This window comes from Aulonocara stuartgranti (genome assembly GCF_965226115.1).
Source record: "Aulonocara stuartgranti genome assembly, chromosome: 7".
Taxonomy (NCBI): domain Eukaryota; kingdom Metazoa; phylum Chordata; class Actinopteri; order Cichliformes; family Cichlidae; genus Aulonocara; species Aulonocara stuartgranti.
The window spans coordinates 521,316-541,372 of record NC_138945.1 but is presented as its reverse complement, the minus strand read 5'-3'; the positions used below and the strand labels follow the sequence as shown (position 1 = coordinate 541,372).

General features: G+C 52.1%; 1 protein-coding gene across 4 annotated transcripts; it reads right to left on the bottom strand.

The window, feature by feature from the left end:
- Nucleotide 1: 1 nt before the first annotated feature.
- On the bottom strand, nucleotides 2–19,923 carry LOC309709804 (transcription initiation factor TFIID subunit 4-like). 4 transcript variants are annotated; one of them, XM_082538645.1, is made up of 15 exons: nucleotides 18,263–19,923; nucleotides 17,497–17,663; nucleotides 15,767–15,853; nucleotides 14,210–14,398; nucleotides 14,006–14,128; nucleotides 13,831–13,920; nucleotides 13,573–13,764; nucleotides 13,226–13,289; nucleotides 12,883–12,991; nucleotides 11,952–12,121; nucleotides 11,504–11,634; nucleotides 11,197–11,322; nucleotides 6,610–6,666; nucleotides 4,450–4,566; nucleotides 2–2,131 (listed from the first exon to the last, which is right to left on the bottom strand). In XM_082538645.1, the coding sequence occupies exons 1-15, from the start codon at nucleotides 19,311–19,313 to the stop codon at nucleotides 1,970–1,972; spliced, it is 2,835 nt and encodes a 944-aa protein (XP_082394771.1). In that variant the 5' UTR covers nucleotides 19,314–19,923; the 3' UTR covers nucleotides 2–1,969. The 4 variants fall into 4 exon arrangements, with proteins under 4 accessions (XP_082394771.1, XP_082394772.1, XP_082394773.1 ...); XM_082538646.1 differs by having other exon boundaries at nucleotides 17,515–17,663; XM_082538647.1 differs by lacking the exon at nucleotides 15,767–15,853.
- Nucleotides 19,924–20,057: the final 134 nt, after the last annotated feature.

The following is a 20,057-nucleotide window of genomic DNA, read 5'->3' as shown; positions in this document are numbered from 1 at the left end:
CCCACTTTCTCCTTCTCTTTATTTCATTTTTTTTGCAAAGGTACAAACGACTGTAAAACGGCCCGGCGGGCCTCAGGTGCGAATACACAATGTAGGAAATATAAATAGTCCCAAAAATGGCGTCCTTCAGTTCATAGGGCTCTACGCCATCGCCACACAGACCGACATTAAAGCGTTAAAAACCTTCCGGAAACTTTCAAACTGCATTTCAACCACGAGGCTCGAGTCCAGTCGCACGCAGCCGCCGCCAGGAGGAGGAGCACTTCCTGTTTCACCTTAAAGGGACAGTCCGTCAGTCTACCTGCTGAGAGTCGTGACGTTCAGACCCCGCCCCCTTCCAATGAAGCCACTCGTCATCAACATTTTTTCTAAAGAAACGACTTCATGAGGAAAAATGGTTTTTTTCCTCAAACGTGTAGAAAGTTGGAATTTTAGGCTACAGTTGCCCTACGGTAACCGCGGTAACCACAGTTGCTAGGGAAAATAAATAAATCTGCATTCTGCAGATGGCGCTGCATTCAAATCCTCGTGATCACGCGGCCGATGTTTTCCGAGCTGCATGGAAACCATGCCGGAAGTTGTAATAGTTCACCTTCAAAGTAAAAGCTTTGGCGTCACAGGCAACAAGATTTTAGCGCGTTTGCAGACAAGGTGCGTGTTCAGCGGGCGATCACAACAACAACGGGTGGTTACCAGGGCGTCAGTCTGCGTTAACAGGATATTTGTAATTTCATTATCTGAGAAAAGAATCAGCTGGTTAATCAAAACAAACTGGACATTGATTTTTCTAATCGATAAAAAGTTTTCAGGTTGTGAAATCTTGCTAGGTTTTGCGCTCGATTTGCCCGAAAACGCCACGACTTCACCGATCTGACCGTCCGGCTCTCACACAGATTTGTCTTAATGTTAAACTGTTCCTTTGACGAACACAACATCGTGAAAAGAAGCTCCTCCCATCACGTGACGGAACTGAGCCGAAGGATCTGAGCGCGATCAGAAAACTTTCAAAACAAAACGATGAGCCTGCGAGCCTGGCGTCCTGAGTGGGCCAACAGGAAATCTAAAGAGGTCGGGAAAGGTTTGACTCAAAGGCACCTGTTCAGGTACAGCGCTGGAGTCCGGAGGCGCTCGCCACCTCATCTCACAGGAGAAGCTCAGTGTCACGCTGCATGCCTGTCAGCTCAGCTCAGCTTTTTATGGCGTCACAGGAACACCACGTGAAACCGCGCGAGACGGTTCACGTGTTGATTGGCGGACTAATTGCGTGGAGTTGCAGCGGAGGAGTTGCTGTGGACGAAAGGTTTCTAAGAGGAAGAGAAACCACAGCAACCAGAAACATTGGCGAAGAACAAAAGGACCCAAAGTGGCGCCCTGACGAACTCCACGCTGAAGTAGAATTTGCTCAAATGAGTAACTAAGAGAATAATTACAGGTGATGTGGTGATGTTCCTCAAGTCAGCGGCTAGACACAACAGAGGAGATCTCCCACACAGCTTCTCGAGGTCCAGCTGGATTGTGGGTAATGGAGGGGGCGGACTTAATAAGGCAGTTTATTTCCTGGTCACATGACTTGAAACAGTATTCAACAGCAGTTTGTTCCAGACGTCACTGCTGGACTCAACTACAGGGGTAGGCGTGGCCACAGCTTCGATAGCATAACCCAGGCCGCGTTTCACACCCTGTTTTAAACTGCATCAACGAGCAGCCGAGCACCAAAACAGACCAGCCTTTCAGCCAATCACAATCTGTCCAATCAGCCTTGGATCTGGTTTCTGATTGGCCTGATCTGGATGAGAGCAGTGGAGTGCTCCGCTAACGGAAGGGCGAGCTGAGGCGGGATGTCCTTTTCTAAAAATAATCGTAAAAGCAGAGCTGAGCGTTGAAAGGTGCCGTAAGGACTGAAGACCAGAATCAAACACCTCCGCTGGAGGACTGGGGGCGAGGGGGGGCGGCTGCGGTGGCTCCCTCCTCACTTCAGCAGAGCCTTGTAGAGTATCAGGGAGCGAGCCGTGGGCCGATCGTGCTCCATACAGAAGATTAAGTCCCTGAGGTTAACTCGTGTGATGCGCTGGCGGGGCTGCTGGCGGGAGGAGCCGGCCACGGAGGAGCCGGCGGCTGAGCCCGAGGACACCTGGAGAGGAGGAAGGAGAGAGGAAGCAGTGAGCAGGAAACAAACATGGAAGGAAAAAACATCCTGATGAGCTAAAGCTGCACTTGCTGTGCGACCTCTGACACACCGTTTGTCTCGCGGTCTTAAAAAGTGCCTGAAGCACAGCGACCTTTGACCTCCATGTTTGGTGCATTTAGAGATGCCGGGTCTATGCCGAGGCTCCGCCCCATGTCTGCACAAGCTCTCCCACGCTGCTTTAATCCCTCGCTGGGTCCAGACCTGCTGCCGGGCCACACCTGCGTGCGGAGGGCGCGCCGGCAGCCGGAGGTCAGGTGACTCCCAGCCCTGCAGCGATTAGTCAAAGTACTGAGCAGCTGCTGCTCCAACATGCCCGTCGCAGCAGTTCCAGTCACACGGTCTAAGGTGAGCCAATCATATTCAAGCATCCAAAACGAGAGAAACTGATGAAGCCCCCCCCCCCACGACCGAAAAGGCCCCAATAATCCAGAAAGGCCCTGAGCGATGGGTTCTCACAGAGCTGCAGGTATCTGCAGTCAGCTGATGGCGAACGTGATGGCGAGCTGCAGGCTGACCCGATTACCGAAGCCGACCAGGCTCATGTTGGCGAGGAATTCAGAGCGAGCTGCTCCTGAGGATGACGGATGCTCTTCCTCCCTCTGCTGGATGTTATATGAAGGAAGATGGACTTCCTGTTTCATTCAGAGCTGACAACGCCACAGTGACACCTGCGTGCACGCGTCTGCGACTCAGTCCTGTCAGCACATGTCACGGCGTCCGAGCGCTGCTCCCTCTCCGCTGGAAATTTCCAGCACAAAGAGATTTGTGTTGCCTCTTTCTAATCTGCCCTGGAGCTGCAGCAGTTTGCCCTTCAGCATCCACTGCAGGCCCGATCAGGCTTCAGCTGGGTCTGCCCGCCCCGGACCCGCCCCCACCACCTCAGGCTGTAGCCTGCTCTGAATCCACGCCTGCAGACGCCTTGTTTCACCAACAGGAAGCACAAACGCTTCCTTTCATTCGGCTTTGATCGCCTTCAGGCTCAGTTTGAACTCCTTTGTTTCTAACAGTGGGGCGCATTCGTGAGAACACCTGAGCAGGTGTCACGGCACAAACGCAGACTCTCCCAGCACCAACCACAGCTGCCCCGACACCGCCTCGCCCCACACGAATGCGACCTCTGTCCCTCAGCGGGCCGTCTAAGCTTGTACCATTAACACTGATGGTGTGTGAACTCACGCTCAGCGGGGGCTCAGGTAAAGGCTCCATCTACACCGACGCCCTGCGGGCTCGTGAACGCCCCTCAGGGTGACTACAGGAGCCACTGCGGTTCACTCTGCAGCGCTGCTGCCACACGGTAAGGTTTGAGCTTCTCATTGAGCTGACTCCTCTGAGCTCAGAGCGTCCACGAACACAAACGGCGTCTGATCCTAATGCAGGCTGAGCTCAGTGAGCTCGCGCCACACACTCCATCGCGTGGTCATTCCTCTCAACCTCCAATCAGGAGCTTCATTTCCTGAGAAAAGCACTGACAGCTGCAAACATCTGGAGCCCAACCCAGTTCATAAGCCAATAAGTTAACTCATTAGTCAAACGAGCATGGCGCCAGCACACCGTTACTAAAACATGAACACAGCAACTCCGACCGGAGTGCCTCGCCCCTGTTGCCCCGCCCCCACGCTTGCTGCCAGCTGCTCTGTATCTGCTAAACGAGCCCAGAAATGCTGGATTTCTCTGTAGGGGCTTGGCTTTGTCTGCGGCTGCTGGGGGGCCAGCCCCAGGCAGGACAGGATGGGCAGGGGGGCACCACCCACCCCCGCTGTCTCAGTTCATTTCAGAAATGAATGGCTGCCCCTGAGGGGAGGGGGAGGTGGCAGAGGGGGAAAGTCAGACCCTCACAGCCCCCAGGCACACACTGACCCCCTTCACTCAACTCTGCTCACATTCACAGCCTGAATTGAGGAGAGGGAGGGTCGTTATATACACGCGCGCTCTCTCGTGATTGGTCAGACACGCTGCAGGTTCTCCACTCTGTGCCATTAAAAGCGCAGCAGCAGAAGAAGTAAACCTACAGTTCCTCTGACGACCAGCGGAGGCAGCAGTGAGTCATCACCTATACGGGTGGATGAAGGTGGAGGTTGTTCAGTAATGTATTCAACTGGTCATGCAGGGGCTCTGAGCAGTAGCGCCCCCTTGATGCACAGCTGATTGGAAGAACAGCTGAGCTAGCAGCTAACATCATCACACATACACGATGATGATGATGATGATGTGGTTCCCTGCTGTGTTCTGTTTCTTACACCACCTCTGAGCTGGTGTCTTACCTCTGTGCCAGCTCCGCCCGGTGAGTCCAGCTTGCGTTTCTTGCGCGGGCCGATGGCGGCGAGCGCAGTGAGGTTGGCGTCTCTCTGTCGCATCTGAGCAAGCTCCTGCTGCTGCATCTGTGGGAACAATCAGAACATCAGGAATACTCACATGACTCAGTTTTTACACTTAATGAAGTCACAGACAGACAAGCCCACAGACAGACAGGCCCACAGACAGACAGACAGACAGACAGACAGGCGCACAGACAGACAGGCGCACAGACAGACAGGCTCACAGACAGACAGGCGCACAGACAGACAGGCGCACAGACAGACAGGCTCACAGACAGGCGCACAGACAGACGCACAGACAGACAGGCGCACAGACAGACGCACAGACAGACAGACAGGCCCACAGACAGACAGACGCACAGACAGACAGGCTCACAGACAGGCGCACAGACAGACGCACAGACAGACAGGCGCACAGACAGACGCACAGACAGACAGGCCCACAGACAGACAGGCGCACAGACAGACAGGCGCACAGACAGACAGGCGCACAGACAGACAGGCGCACAGACAGACAGACAGGCCCACAGACAGACAGGCGCACAGACAGACAGACAGGCCCACAGACAGACAGACAGGCCCACAGACAGACAGACAGGCCCACAGACAGGCGCGCGCACAGACAGACAGGCGCACAGACAGACAGGCGCACAGACAGACGCACAGACAGACAGACAGGCGCACAGACAGACAGGCGCACAGACAGACGCACAGACAGACAGACAGGCGCACAGACAGACAGGCTCACAGACAGGCGCGCGCACAGACAGACAGGCGCACAGACAGACAGGCGCACAGACAGACAGGCGCACAGACAGACGCACAGACAGACAGGCGCACAGACAGGCGCACAGACAGACAGGCGCACAGACAGACAGACAGGCGCACAGACAGACAGACGCACAGACAGGCCCACAGACAGACAGGCGCACAGACAGACAGGCGCACAGACAGACAGACAGGCCCACAGACAGACGCACAGACAGACAGGCGCACAGACAGACAGGCGCACAGACAGACAGGCCCACAGACAGACAGGCAGGCCCACAGACAGACAGGCTCACAGACAGGCGCGCGCACAGACAGACAGGCGCACAGACAGACAGGCGCACAGACAGGCCCACAGACAGACAAGCGCACAGACAGACAGACAGGCCCACAGACAGACAGACGCACAGACAGGCGCACAGACAGACAGGCCCACAGACAGACAGGCTCACAGACAGGCGCGCGCACAGACAGACAGGCGCACAGACAGACAGGCGCACAGACAGACGCAGAGACAGACAGGCGCACAGACAGACGCACAGACAGACAGGCGCACAGACAGGCCCACAGACAGACAGGCGCACAGACAGACGCACAGACAGACAGGCGCACAGACAGACAGACAGGCGCACAGACACACAGACGCACAGACAGACAGGCCCACAGACAGACAGGCGCACAGACACACAGACGCACAGACAGACAGGCCCACAGACAGACAGACGCACAGACAGACAGACGCACAGACAGACAGGCGCACAGACAGACAGGCGCACAGACAGACAGACAGACGCACAGACAGACAGACAGACAGACGCACAGACAGACAGGCCCACAGACAGACAGACGCACAGACAGACAGGCCCACAGACAGGCGCACAGAGAGACAGACAGGCGCACAGACAGACAGACAGGCGCACAGACAGACGCACAGACAGACAGGCGCACAGACAGGCGCACAGACAGACAGACAAACGCGCAGACAGGCCCACAGACAGACGCAGACAGACAGACAGGCGCACAGACAGACGCACAGACAGGCGCACAGACAGACGCACAGACAGGCCCACAGACAGACAGACAGGCCCACAGACAGACAGACAGGCCCACAGACAGACAGACAGGCCCACAGACAGGCACACAGACAGACGCACAGACAGGCGCACAGACAGGCCCACAGACAGACAGACAGGCCCACAGACAGACAGACAGGCCCACAGACAGACAGACAGGCCCACAGACAGGCACACAGACAGACGCACAGACAGGCGCACAGACAGGCACACAGACAGACGCACAGACAGGCGCACAGACAGGCGCACAGACAGACAGGTGTACCTCTTTAGCCTTCTGCTTGAGTCGAGCCTGTTCAGGGTCTTCTTGTCTGGCACGACTCTGGAAGTAAAAACAGAGTAGATGCATTAATCTGCTCATCTTCACCTGTCAGACATCGGCCCACAGCTCAGACATTATTAAAGTTTGGGGTCAAGGGAGCAGGTAACCTCGGTAATCGACACAAAGAGAATCCTGGGTGATGTTGCAACAGCATCCACGGGTGGAAATGATCACCTGCCCCAGGCCACCGTGGCGGGTTTAGATTGAACTCCTGACCTGTTGGGGCAGCAATGCACCACGTTGCTGCTAGTCTGCTTTATGCAATTATGTGATCCCAGCATGTGATGTCGTCAGACTGCATGTCACCGATTGGCTGGTCAGTAGCATCACTCGGTTCGTTCATGAAAATTCAAACCGCCATTTTTGAAAAGAACTGGTTACAAACAACAACAACGGTGTGTTCCCCGAGCGAAAAGCCACAGAGCGAGCAGCAGGTATATCGGCTTTGAAGCGCTCGTGTCGCGCGATGTTCTGACATGTTGCTATGACGACGATCATGCAGGTTAGGTAGTAAAGCATTGTGATGGAAAACCAGTCGATCCAAGTCAAGCCGTGGCGATCCATGGTGAGCCGATCCGAGTACTAATGGAGAAGGCTCTGGAAGGAGGGAAACGGTAACTTCAGGCGTGTGGCGTTACAGTTCTGGAGTTAAGTGGGCGGGCGAAAACAAAAACGCTGGTGTCCAAGGAAGAACCCAAAGTTAGACAGCGGAAAACGGAAGAGAAAATGGCGAGGCATTGACGAGCTCGTTTTGATGAGAGCAGCCAGTCAGTGGTTTGTTCCAACTGTCGGCAGCACGACTAAAAAACTGTGAAATTATCAACCACAAATGGTCTAAATGAGGAGGAGGAAAGCATCCTTCGAGGAATCACAGCTGCGCGGGGTTACATCAGTCTAAGTACATGCGGGACGAGGACCTATATGTTCTCCCCATCTTTTACCTACAGTCTGTTCTTTCAAATCAGAGTGTCTAAGCTCAGGCGGGGACAGAAGCACGAGCTATTAGTGTGAGCTCATCAGTGATGAGCAGAGAGACGCCTGAGGGCACACAGCGAAGCAGAGATCGTTACAGAAACAACCTTTTCTCTGTCAGAGAGGACAGAAGATCCAGGACCGCAAACAGAGCTCCTCAGTTTGGACTTCCTGCAGCAAACACACCTGAAATCTAACCTGCGTGCACGCTGAGGGTTAGACTGCGAGCCGCCGCCTTCATCCAGGCGGCTCACGCACTCATTTTAGAAACACGCCTGAGAGTGAAGGTGTGCTTTCACTGTGAGCTGTGATTAGTGGAAACTAGGGGTGGAGCTGAATTCGAATACGGTGTTCGGAAAGGCACGAATATCGCGTTTTTTACGAATAATTATTTCAAATAAATACTTTAAAAAATATTTGTATTCGGGAACAAGAAAAACTTTATATCAAAAAGCTGAGTTTCCTCATGAGACTGCAGCGCATGAGTGCACGAGCGAGTGACGTGTGGGCTGCTCCACAGCAACAGAGAGGCTCGGCTGAACTGCATCACTGGTTTTGTTGAATAGATTTTTGTTCTACCTTAACTGGTTTCCGGAGGCAGTTTATAAGTTTCGCGAGGATCTGAAGATTAATCAATTACGCTGCATTATTGACGTCTGCACAGGTGCTCTCGTGTTCGCTCTGTTTACGCAGCTGTTAGCGCGACATTTAGACCAGCGGTCCCCACCCCCGGCCATGCACCGGTACCTGTCCGTGAGCCTTTTGGTACCAGGCCGCGAGTGTTGAGGTTCAGGTGTGAAATTTACGGTTTTCAGGGTTTTATCGTTAATATTTATTGTTTTGATCGTTACCTCAGTTTCTCTGTCTTTTGCCGTGTGTTATCAATAAATTTTATTTGGTACCAGTACTGGTTTTATTTTGCTGCATTTATCCGCAACACCTTAAAGGCCGGTCCGTAAAAATATTGTCGGACATAAACCGGTCTGTGGCGCAAAAAAGGTTGGAGACTGGATTTGGACAACAGGCTGTTGACAGAGTAACGTTAAAGTTCGGTTTAAAAGGTTAAAACAACGCTTGTGTAGTTGTGTCGAATTGTATGCACTTGTGGGAGTTATACAGTGGGGCAAAAAAGTATTTAGTCAGCCACCGATTGTGCAAGTTCCCCCACCTAAAATGATGACAGAGGTCAGTAATTTGCACCAGAGGTACACTTCAACTGTGAGAGACAGAATGTGAAAAAAAAAAATCCATGAATCCACATGGTAGGATTTGTAAAGAATTTATTGGTAAATCAGGGTGGAAAATAAGTATTTGGTCAATAACAAAAATACAACTCAATACTTTGTAACATAACCTTTGTTGGCAATAACAGAGGTCAAACGTTTACTATAGGTCTTTACCAGGTTTGCACACACAGTAGCTGGTATTTTGGCCCATTCCTCCATGCAGATCTTCTCGAGAGCAGTGATGTTTTGGGGCTGTCGCCGAGCAACACGGACTTTCAACTCCCGCCACAGATTTTCTATGGGGTTGAGGTCTGGAGACTGGCTAGGCCACTCCAGGACTTTCAAATGCTTCTTACGGAGCCACTCCTTTGTTACCCGGGCGGTGTGTTTTGGATCATTGTCATGTTGGAAGACCCAGCCTCGTTTCATCTTCAAAGTTCTCACTGATGGAAGGAGGTTTTGGCTCAAAATCTCACGATACATGGCCCCATTCATTCTGTCCTTAACACGGATCAGTCGTCCTGTCCCCTTGGCAGAAAAACAGCCCCATAGCATGATGTTTCCACCCCCATGCTTCACAGTAGGTATGGTGTTCTTGGGATGCAACTCAGTATTCTTCTTCCTCCAAACACGACGAGTTGAGTTTATACCAAAAAGTTCTACTTTGGTTTCATCTGACCACATGACATTCTCCCAATCCTCTGCTGTATCATCCATGTGCTCTCTGGCAAACTTCAGACGGGCCTGGACATGCACTGGCTTCAGCAGCGGAACACGTCTGGCACTGCGGGATTTGATTCCCTGCCGTTGTAGTGTGTTACTGATGGTGACCTTTGTTACTTTGGTCCCAGCTCTCTGCAGGTCATTCACCAGGTCCCCCCGTGTGGTTCTGGGATCTTTGCTCACCGTTCTCATGATCATTTTGACCCCACGGGATGAGATCTTGCGTGGAGCCCCAGATCGAGGGAGATTATCAGTGGTCTTGTATGTCTTCCATTTTCTGATGATTGCTCCCACAGTTGATTTTTTCACACCAAGCTGCTTGCCTATTGTAGATTCACTCTTCCCAGTCTGGTGCAGGTCTACAATACTTTTCCTGGTGTCCTTCGAAAGCTCTTTGGTCTTGGCCATGGCGGAGTTTGGAGTCTGACTGTTTGAGGCTGTGGACAGGTGTCTTTTATACAGATGATGAGTTCAAACAGGTGCCATTCATACAGGTAACGAGTGGGGGACAGAAAAGCTTCTTACAGAAGACGTTACAGGTCTGTGAGAGCCAGAGATTTTCCTTGTTTGAGGTGACCAAATACTTATTTTCCACCCTGATTTACGAATAAATTCTTTACAAATCCTACCATGTGGATTCATGGATTTTTTTTTCACATTCTGTCTCTCACAGTTGAAGTGTACCTCTGGTGCAAATTACTGACCTCTGTCATCATTTTAGGTGGGGGAACTTGCACAATCGGTGGCTGACTAAATACTTTTTTGCCCCACTGTATGTACGTTTATGTTAGTCTTTTGCAGACAGCAAGACGTAGGCTATAGGCTAGTTAACCTTAGCAGAGGTTCCCGTTGTCCATTCACTACTTACTATAACATTAATTAGAAGTGTAATGCAAAAAAATGGATTTTTACTCGAATACAAATACTTCCCCCCCCTCAACAGATACAAATACCGGCTGCTTTGCACATCTCTAGTGGAAGCACTGATCACTAGGCAGGCCCATAAAAACACAATTTGATTTCACGTCCACGAAATTATAACCTTTAGAGAAACATGAGCTTTCTTGGTGAGTTTTTCCACATAAACATCACACGTGGAGTTCCACAGGGCTCAGATGTGGGTCCTCTGCTGGTGGACATTCACAGACACACACATCTATCCAACGTCTCCGTCATTGCAGCTCTTTATACGTTGGCTCTGATCTGACTTCGCTGCATGCAAGCTGTTTGTTTTTAAGAGTCTCGATGGACCAGCTTACTTAGCAGAACTTCTGAAACCATATAATCCTGCGGGCGCTGAGGTCCACCAACCAGCTGCTCCTGCAGATTTAACAGCCTTCCCATTGGCTCCTGATCTTTAGAACCTGTCTGGTCTCTCAGAAGCAGAAGCCCGGCCTTTTATACAATTGCAGTTTGATTTACTTGTTTCATTTTGTGTTTAGTTTAGTGATCGTTTCTACTTAGTGTATATTTGATATAACTTTGCATAAAATGTGTTACATCAGGACGGGGAACAGGAAGCTGGTCCTCTTCAAACTCAGCTTCTTTCAAAAACATTTCATTTTAAACTGAACTCTTCAGAAAGGTGAACGCAGAAACGTGTCCGTACCTTGGCGGCCTTCAGCAGCATCTCTCTCTCCTGCTCGTCTTTCCTCTGTTTCTCCAAACGCTCCAACTGCTCGAAGAAACGCAGCTGAGAGCGAACGTCCGACGTCTGCTCGTAGCGCTCTTCATCCTGATGGGGGGGGGGAGGAGAGAAACGGGACATGTAAACCAGACTCCATTTAAATATCTGCTAATTTAACATCAGCCTGCGCAGCTCAACGGTAACAGCAGATCTACAGCGGAGTCGTCCAGAAACAGCCCGACGGCGGCTCGATCTAAACGCAGGTGAGGCACGCTGCGAGCGTTCTTACCTTCCCGCCGTCCGTGCGGTGCTGCGCGATGGCCGAAACCTTCTCCAGCAGGGTGCGCAGCCGGGACTGCGTGGCGTGGGAAACCAGGTTCACCACTTCTGGCGGGACCTCGCTGACGCCAAACTTCTTAGCTGAGGACGAGAAAACAGAGATCATCAGGACGGGACGCCGCTGCACGTCAGCAGGTGGTTTCTGCAGGTCGATCATCCCGGCTTCATTTCCTTTCTGAATTCGTCTTCATCAGCACCTACAGTTCTCCTCCTGTCCTCGAACTAGTTTTAGACTCCTCCCTGCATCCTTCACTAAGAACAGCCGACAGAGGAGGAGGAGGTCCCGACTGACTCAGCTGACCTTTGAGGCTGAAGGTGAAACAGGCTTTCAGGCGTGATACCTGAGCAGGTACAGGAGAATCAGGAGACCCGCTGATTTGCTGAGTTTTCACACTGACCTGTGTCCAGGATGCGGCGGAGCAGCAGGCCGCTCGGCAGGAAGGCCTCGTCTTTACACGAGCGGATCTTTGTGCCCACGAGCTCCGAGCTGGTGGCGAGGATTCGGGCGTTCTCCTCATTGAGATTGACGCCAGCCATCGAAGCCACGTCGTTGATGTCGTCGTCATCTCTGCGGGTTAAGAAAAGGAAAGCGGGAAGGTTAGGGATGTCGAGGCTGAGGAAGAACGTGTCAGAGCTCAGGTCCACACTGCGAATGAAGCACAGCAGCGTTCCCCAATCTCATTGGCCCAAAGATGAAGTCACTTCCTGTTTTTTTAAACGCACACACTTATTTTTTATTGCAGTGTATTAAAATATGTTCCTCTCACACCTACACTCAGCTTTGCTCGCTGTGGGCACACACTGCCCCCTGCTGCCTCATCTGTGAACTACGCTTCCAACAGGAAGTGGTGACTAGTCTTTTTTTTCTGTTGGAGCCTTCGCCGGGTCAGAGTAACACTCCGGCTCATCGCAACCCCTCTGACCCAAATCAGGAACCAGTCAGAGCCAGAGACGCTGGACAGTCACTTCCTGCTGTCACAGGTCACGCGTGCTTCATCATCGTGACCTGTGCTCACAGAGGCCCAACCTTAAGAACGCTAACCTTCTCCAGACTGATCCGACACGGTCAGGTGTTCTCAGCTCATGTTTTTAAATGAATGTCACTTGTGCCGTTTCAGGTGAGGCGACCCTCGACCGTCCTCAGTAAAGCCGACCTGTGTGACTGAAACAGCTGTTCTGCACTTCCTGTTTTGATGCTTGTTTTTTGGCGCTCCGGGGCCTCCGTATCTCTGTTCGACCTCCGGGACTAGTGTATCCATCGTTCCGTGTCCATTGTTAGTTTACAGGTGTCACAGAAACTTTTTACTTTTTAAATAACGTTTTGCTCACCTGAACGTCCCGCCCCCTGGATCGCTCAGCTTCTTCTGATTGGCCTGAGCTGCAAGGTTCACAGGGCTTTTGCTGATGATGGTTGTGGGTCCTCTCACCTGCAGCGTAGCTGAAAAGGGAAAAAAGCATGCTTATTAAAAAAATAAAAAAGCTCCTCCCACCAGCTGTGAAACAGGCCTGATAACCCTGCGGTCTGCTGCCACCTGGTGGTGGCGCTTGCTGCTTTTTTTTAACCTTTAAAACAGCCGATTTATTTAAAACTGAGCAGCTTAAGCTGCGGGAGGCTCCGCCCCTTAAAACAAAAGTGACTCTCCAGGTGCGCCGAGCAGCTCGACAAACTCACCCTGAGGTCTGAAGACAATCGGCGCCCGAGCCTGCACGGTCTGCACTCCAGGTCTGCACACAGGCTGCAGGAGAGCATCATGACATCATCATTACATCATCATCACAGAGGGCTGAGCCTCAGACTTCCTCTGAGGGGTCAGCGTTCACTTGTTTGTTGACGGCGAGTGGCGTGCTCACGGTTACCCGCAGCGCTCCGGTGAGGACGTTAGAGTCCGAATAAACGAGTCTGACGCAGGTTTGCAGCTGGAGCGTTTTTCCAAATTAAAACATCCAAAATATTTTCATATTTACAAGGTCAAAGGTTACAAAAGTCTTTTTGTTGACCTGTAACCTGACGATTCTTACCAGAGCCGCCGTGCCGATGGGTGCGTTCAGACGGACGGTGCCGCCGGCCGGGTTGACGGGCAGCCGCGGCCTGATGGTGGCGGCGGTGACTGAGCCAGGGGTGGCCGGAGGCGTGACCACGGCGCCGGGGGGTGCAGTCATCAGAGACTGCTGGCTGTTGAGCAGCGTCTGCCGCAGAGCGGGGAGGCTTTTCTGTGGAGACACACACGCTTAACACCTGCAGTAACACCTGCAGTATTCGCAGTACTACAGCCGTACCTTGAGGAAGGGAATGAGGTAGGGTTGTGGCGAGGACTTCAGCTCGGCCTGCAGCCGAGTGGTGAACTCCTCGGGCTCGATTTTGGCGTCCTGAAAACATGAAGACGGCATCGTACGATCACATGACCCCATAGGTCCAATCAGGCGGCAGTGAGCAGGAGGAGGAGCTACTTACGAGCAGGTCCTGCACCAGGGCTTTCACGTTCTTCGAGGTATCCGGCGAGGGCGAGTTGTGGGACGCCAGCTTGATGAGCGTGGCGAGGAAGTTCTTGCATTTCTTTACGTTTTCCTGCATTTCCTGTTGAGGACGACAGAGGGTCAGAGACAGGAAGTGCCTCCATCACAGCAGCCCAAACCTGCCGGATACACCTGAACCCACCTGGGACACCACGGTGACTCTGGTGGCGGGCGAGGCTGCGGGCGCCGGTGTGCCGGTCATGGGGGTGGACGGCACACCGGCAGGTTTGGCGACAGGCGTCCCCCCCGTCGTGATCACCGTCGGCGTCTTCTGGGGGGTCGTCATCTTCACCGATACCGGCGTGATGCTGGGCGCCACTGCGAGCGCCTTCTGTAAAGCAACAGAAAACAGACAAGTCACATGACCACCATCAGGCTGACCTCATGTGACACACGCCGCCGCGTTCGCTCTAAATAAAGACCTGGTGTGAAGATGGCGGTCTGATAAGTTTTAAAAGTTTAGAGCTCAGGTGTGGAAGGTGAGGCGGGGTCTAACACGTCTGTCGCCTTCATCACAGGCTAGCGACCACCAGTGTTGGGAAGGTTACTTTTAAAATGTATTCCATTACAGAATACAGATTACATGCCCCAAAATGTATTCTGTAACTTATTCCGTTACGTTACTCAATGACAGTAACGTATTCTGAATACTTTGGATTACTTAATATATTATCGTGCTTTTTACAACAACGTGAATGTACTATTGCTGTGTGATTTATTACTATTACTGAAGGTCCGCGACTCCGAACTGTAGTAAAGGGACCTCTGACTAATACGGCGGGGTCCCTGTCGGCTCGTAGCCAAAAAATAGCTTTACTTTGTTGTGTGGGTCAACTTTGCTAGCAGAGACAGAGAGAGGCGTTGAAAGACTGCTCCAACGGAACTTATTGTTTTCGGAGGAAAACACGAACACGGTGTACAGTCGAGTCTTAATAGCTTACTTACAGCTGGGCTCGTCAGGCTCTCTTCTTGGCTGCAGTGGTTATTATTATATTTACATGCTTCCAGCTCCCGTTTTTCCTCGATGACAACTCGTACCTTTCCACTCGCCTTTTTCTCCCTCCTCGCGCTCACAGACACATAACGTGTATGGCAGTCCATTCTCCCTGCAGCACGGACTACACTGCCCATGATGCTACATTCTTTAGAGCTATGCTTGTAGCATTCTGCCTGTTAGCTTAGCACAACAACAACAACAACGAAAAGGCGCTCTCTCACCCAGGAAACACACAGTCGCAGAGAGAGAGAGAGCGTCGCCTTGTAACCATGGCAACCGTAACGCTGCCGCCTGGAACAACAGAACGTAGCTGTCAAACAAAACCAAACAGTCCTGACCCGCGACAATATGAAACAGGAAAGTACCGCAGTGTAATCCATTTATTTCAACAAAGTAACTGTATTCTGAATACCACCTTTTTAAACGGTAACTGTAACGGAATACAGTTACTCATATTTTGTCTTTGAAATACGTAACGGCGGTACATGTATTCCGTTACTCCCCAACACTGGCGACCACACAGTTTGACCCACAGCCGTGTGGTACCTGTGGGTACCTGTTACTACAACCTGATTAGTAACAGGTACAACCCCACGCACGCTGAGGCGGTACTAACTGTTAATGGAGCGTTAGAGACTGGTGGAAAAGAGGCTTAAAATAACCATCAGGTGTCACATGACGTGCTGCCAGCAGGAAACACACCTGCACTGCGGCAGTCGTGGAGGGAGGCTGAATCATTCTGGTCTGAGTAGGTGTGGCCAGGCGGACGGTCTGAGGGGTGCCCGGTGCCTGCCGACAGCAGGGAGGAGGGGAAAAAACAAACCGCACCATCAGGTAACATCAGTTCCACCAATCACAAACAAGCACTACAGAAGGACTTCCTTTTTAATTCATTAAAGCCCCTCCCCAGAGCTTTAAAAGGGGAGGGGCTTGACTTCTAACATAAGATAAACTTTATTAATCCCTCGGGTGGGTTCCTCTGGGAGATTCGGTTTCCAATAGCAACACCGACAGAAGTTACAGAACGTGAGCAGAAGATTATCTATACACACATATGTAAAGAAAATATACGAAAGGGATAAAAAGAATAAATAGAATAAGAATACAAGGGCATTGAAGTCTATTGCACCGCTGACTGTTAACAAAAAGTATTGCACAGTGAAGTGAAGAGGCTCTACAGCTTAGCTGTTCCCCCTCCTTTGGCCTCCTTTGGCCTCCTTTGGCCTCTGTTCTGGCTGCAGCAGTAAATAAATTGAAAAGTAGGGCTGGGTATCGATTCCGATTCACGAGGTCCCGATTTGATCGATTCGAATCAGGGAAATTTTGTCTCAGACAGTCAGAAATATTATAATTCTGATCATTTATCAGCACATATTCATATTTTTACAGCTTGTCAGACTTTATCAGAGGTGTGAGCATCACAGCAGAGGCCTTTGTGTCAAAGTAAGTGAGCAACACACAAACACATGAAGGAGATTTTCCTGTTCTGGCGTTTTATAGCAGACAACCTTAAAATATTCTGCAGTCGATCAAACACAGAAGAAAACCATGAATCAACATATAAACATGACCTGATGCTGCTGAAGTGAAGCAAAGTTACAGGATTAGAGACACAGCATTTTAAAAAGTTTACATTTGTTCAGTATTGAACAACAGAAATTACGCTTCCTTGTCAGAGGTCAGTTAAATTAAATCAAATAAAGCACAGCGGCCGACAGCGCTGTGAACAACGGGTGACTGGTGCACAATAATGCAGAAAACAGATTTATAGAGGGGAAACTGTTCTTGAAGTACAGAGAGAGAGCTGTGCAGGAAGTGTGACTTTCTCGTGGTGGAAGCAAAACATCCAAAGTCAGAGTGAGTCCATGACGATGTTTATGTGATGCGGAGTTTGGATCTGCAGCTGGTTCAGTGAAGTTTGGTTGGAGAGACAAAACTACCGCTTCAGAATCGAGCCCAAAAAAGGACGTAAACACAAAGGACGGACCCCCCGACGCATCAGAATCTGTGAGCTGTCGGCTTTCTCACCTGATGGCACGTACACGGGCACGCCGTTGGGGCTAAACGCCGACAGCTGACTGATTCTGATGCGTCGGGGGGTCCGCCCTTTGTGTTTACGTCTCTGTGCAGAATCGTGTTCCTGCTCGCATTTACTGTTTTAGCTGTTTGGTGGTTGTAGAAATGTTGTGAGGTTTAACCTGAGATTCTGCCGTTTCGGGCAAAATCAATATATTTAAAAATCGATTCAGGATTTGAATGAATCGATATCGCCTCATTCAAGCTAGAATTGATTATTGATTATTGAAACCCACCCCTACTGAAGAACTTGCCTGTGATTGGTCAAGCTCATCAGATTGGGAGTATGACAGTGAAACAAAAATTAAATGTGAAGTAAAAAACTCTCGCACCTGCATTGTGTGGGCGGAGCTTACCGTGGGGGCAGTGCTCACCCGGATGGTGGTGGCGGCCGTCGGCGTGGCGGGTCTCTGCGTGATGCTCGTCACCGCCTGGCTCTGCTGCGTCTTGGCCTGAGCCTGAGCGAGGACCTGCTGGGGGACCATGACCAGCTGACCCGTCTCAGTCCGGACCAGAACCATACCTGCAGGGGGAGGAGGAGGGGGCAGGTCAGGACATTTACTGTAAACTGAGCACTTACTACGCCTGAACGCAACACCTGACTCTTCACTTCCTGTCTCAGCTCTCACCTTTGACCAACCCACACAATCAATCGTTCTCAACAATCTGCTGAATATGGTCACGTGACCCCGAGGAGCTGGAGACTCGAGCTAGTCCACTGATCAGAATCCTTTATTGATCACTGCTGTGGTCGCTGTGGCTCACACAGCAGGAGCAGGAACTCAAACAGAGCCAACCTCAGTCTGACAATCTGCCTGCTGATCAGATTATTGATTTAACATTCACACAACAAAAACCTCAAAGCTGCAACTATGAAACGTTCAGATTAGTCGATTAATCAGTCATAAACTGATCAGCAGCTGATCACTTCATCGATAGCCTTCCATCAGAGGCTGCCAGCTCTCAGCAGATCAGTTACTGAACAGAATCAGGTCCTCCTCAAAGGGACGATCGATCACTGATCGGCTCACAGATCAGCTGGGAGACTGTGGGTCACCTGGTGTGTGTGTGTGTGTGTGTGTGTGTGTGTGTGTGTGTGTGTGTGTGTGTGTGTGTCCTCACCTTGGGGCATGGTGAAGCCCTGGGGCAGCTGGATGGTGGTCTGCTGCTGGGGCCGGACAGCCAGCGAGGGTTGCGAAGTAGCGACCCGGGTGGTGGCGGCCACCAGCCCGGGTCTCTGCTGCGGGATGGAGGTGGCCACCACGGCCGGTCCGGGCGGCCTCACCACGGCCACGGCGGGCTGGGACACCCCGTTGACTGCGGGTTTAGCCCCGGGGGAGGGTGACGTGCTGGTCCCGGTCTGAGGGTGGCTGATGGGGGCCTGGACCGGGGAGGGGGTGCCGGTCAGTATGACCGAGCTTCCGGTGGCGGGCTGGCTGGGCACGAGCACCTTGGCGTGCATGAGAGGGTTGTTGTGGTTCACGACCTGAGAGGCGGAGGCGGCGGGGGCTGCCGGCGGGCCGCCCTGCGGGTCGAGCCCGTTCTGGGCCGCCGGGCTCGGGAGCCTCTGCAGGACCGCGGAGGGGGAGCCCCCGGAGTGCTGAGGTACGGGGAAGCCGGGCTGTGAAGTCGCGGGGCCGGCCCCGGCGGTCGCAGGAACACCGGGAGAGCTCACCAACTTGGCGGCTCCGGTACCGCCGTTCACGCTCTGCAGTCCGGGCGGAGAGCTCCTGACCGCCTCCGCAGCGCTCGGACCCGGGACCGCAGCCCGGGGGAAGCTAGCGCCGGCGGCCGGAGCGCCGAGAGGTCCCGGTCCCGGAGAACCGGCGGGCGGAGGCGGTCCGACCGCGGCCAGGCTGGCTCCCGCGGGCCCGGCGGAGGTAGACGAGGGCAGCGGTGCGGCGGACGGCGGCTCGCTTGCGGCGGGCTCCGGGGTCAGCACCGCTCCGGGATGTCCTTGTTGCGGCTGCTCCGCGGACTCCGCTCCGCGCACTTTCCCTGAGAAGTGGCCCGCGGCCGACGGAGCCGCGTCTCGTTTCCCGGCGGAAAACGGAGGCGCGGGAGGCTTTCGGTCGCCTAGCTGAGATTCCAGAGAACCGACCAGGTCGCTCACCGCCTTCTCGTCCACCTCATTGAAGAGCATGTCCTCCAGTGGGTCGGAGGCTCCCGCCATCTTTGATGCTGGACCGTTGTGCAAATCGTATTTTAGAATGTACGCATGCGCCGAGGATCCGGCTCGCTTCCGAGCATAGAGATAGGAGAGGCAGATTTTCCATTAGAGCCGCAGCTCTTTGTGTACAGGTGAGTTCGCAGGTGAGGGCAGAGTCCAGCCACTCAAAACTTTATTTGAACACAGGTTCCGTTCCGTTCAATTCAGCCAACGAGGACAAAGAGGCTTCGTATATAACCCGTAAAAACAAAAGTGGAGTAAAAGAAAACAAAAGGATCCAGGAGAAACCTGATCAGATTCTATCTATCAATCAGATTTCTCAATAATCTGGTCAATAAATCCTGCTGATTTTATTCCACACATGTTTACATCTGTGAACTGTCACAATCCACCACTTCAACAGAGCCACACGGTCCTTCCTGCTTCCAGCTCTAAAGCTTCCGTTTTTTAGAGGTGGGCGAGGAGCTTCGGAGGCAGCTGAGATAGTTCGGGAGGATATTTCCTAGAGGTTAAAGACATCTGACCTGGGAAGAGCTCCCAGGAGAAGGTGGAAACTGACCAGGCTTCAGACAAACATTGGATGGTGAATAAATAAAAGAATATTAATAAAGAATCAAGAAAACAAAACTGACCCTTTAATTAAACGTGTTGTTTGGTATGGTGCTATGGTAGAGTAGTTCTATTGTTCCATACGAGGGCCAGCAGCTGCCGTCTCTTCTATCATCCTCAGATCTACAGCTGACGAAG

What these genes read in the sequence shown, in the direction of transcription:
- LOC309709804 (XM_082538645.1), bottom strand. Translation starts at nt 19,313, where the DNA reads ATGGCGGGAGCCTCCGACCCACTGGAGGACATGCTCTTCAATGAGGTG. An exon ending in GGGTGAGCACTGCCCCCACG is followed by an intron (nt 15,854 to 17,496) that starts GTAAGCTCCGCC and finishes TGCTGTCGGCAG; the next exon opens with GCACCGGGCACCCCTCAGAC. An exon ending in ACCGCACGGACGGCGGGAAG is followed by an intron (nt 11,323 to 11,503) that starts GTAAGAACGCTC and finishes CCCCCCCATCAG; the next exon opens with GATGAAGAGCGCTACGAGCA.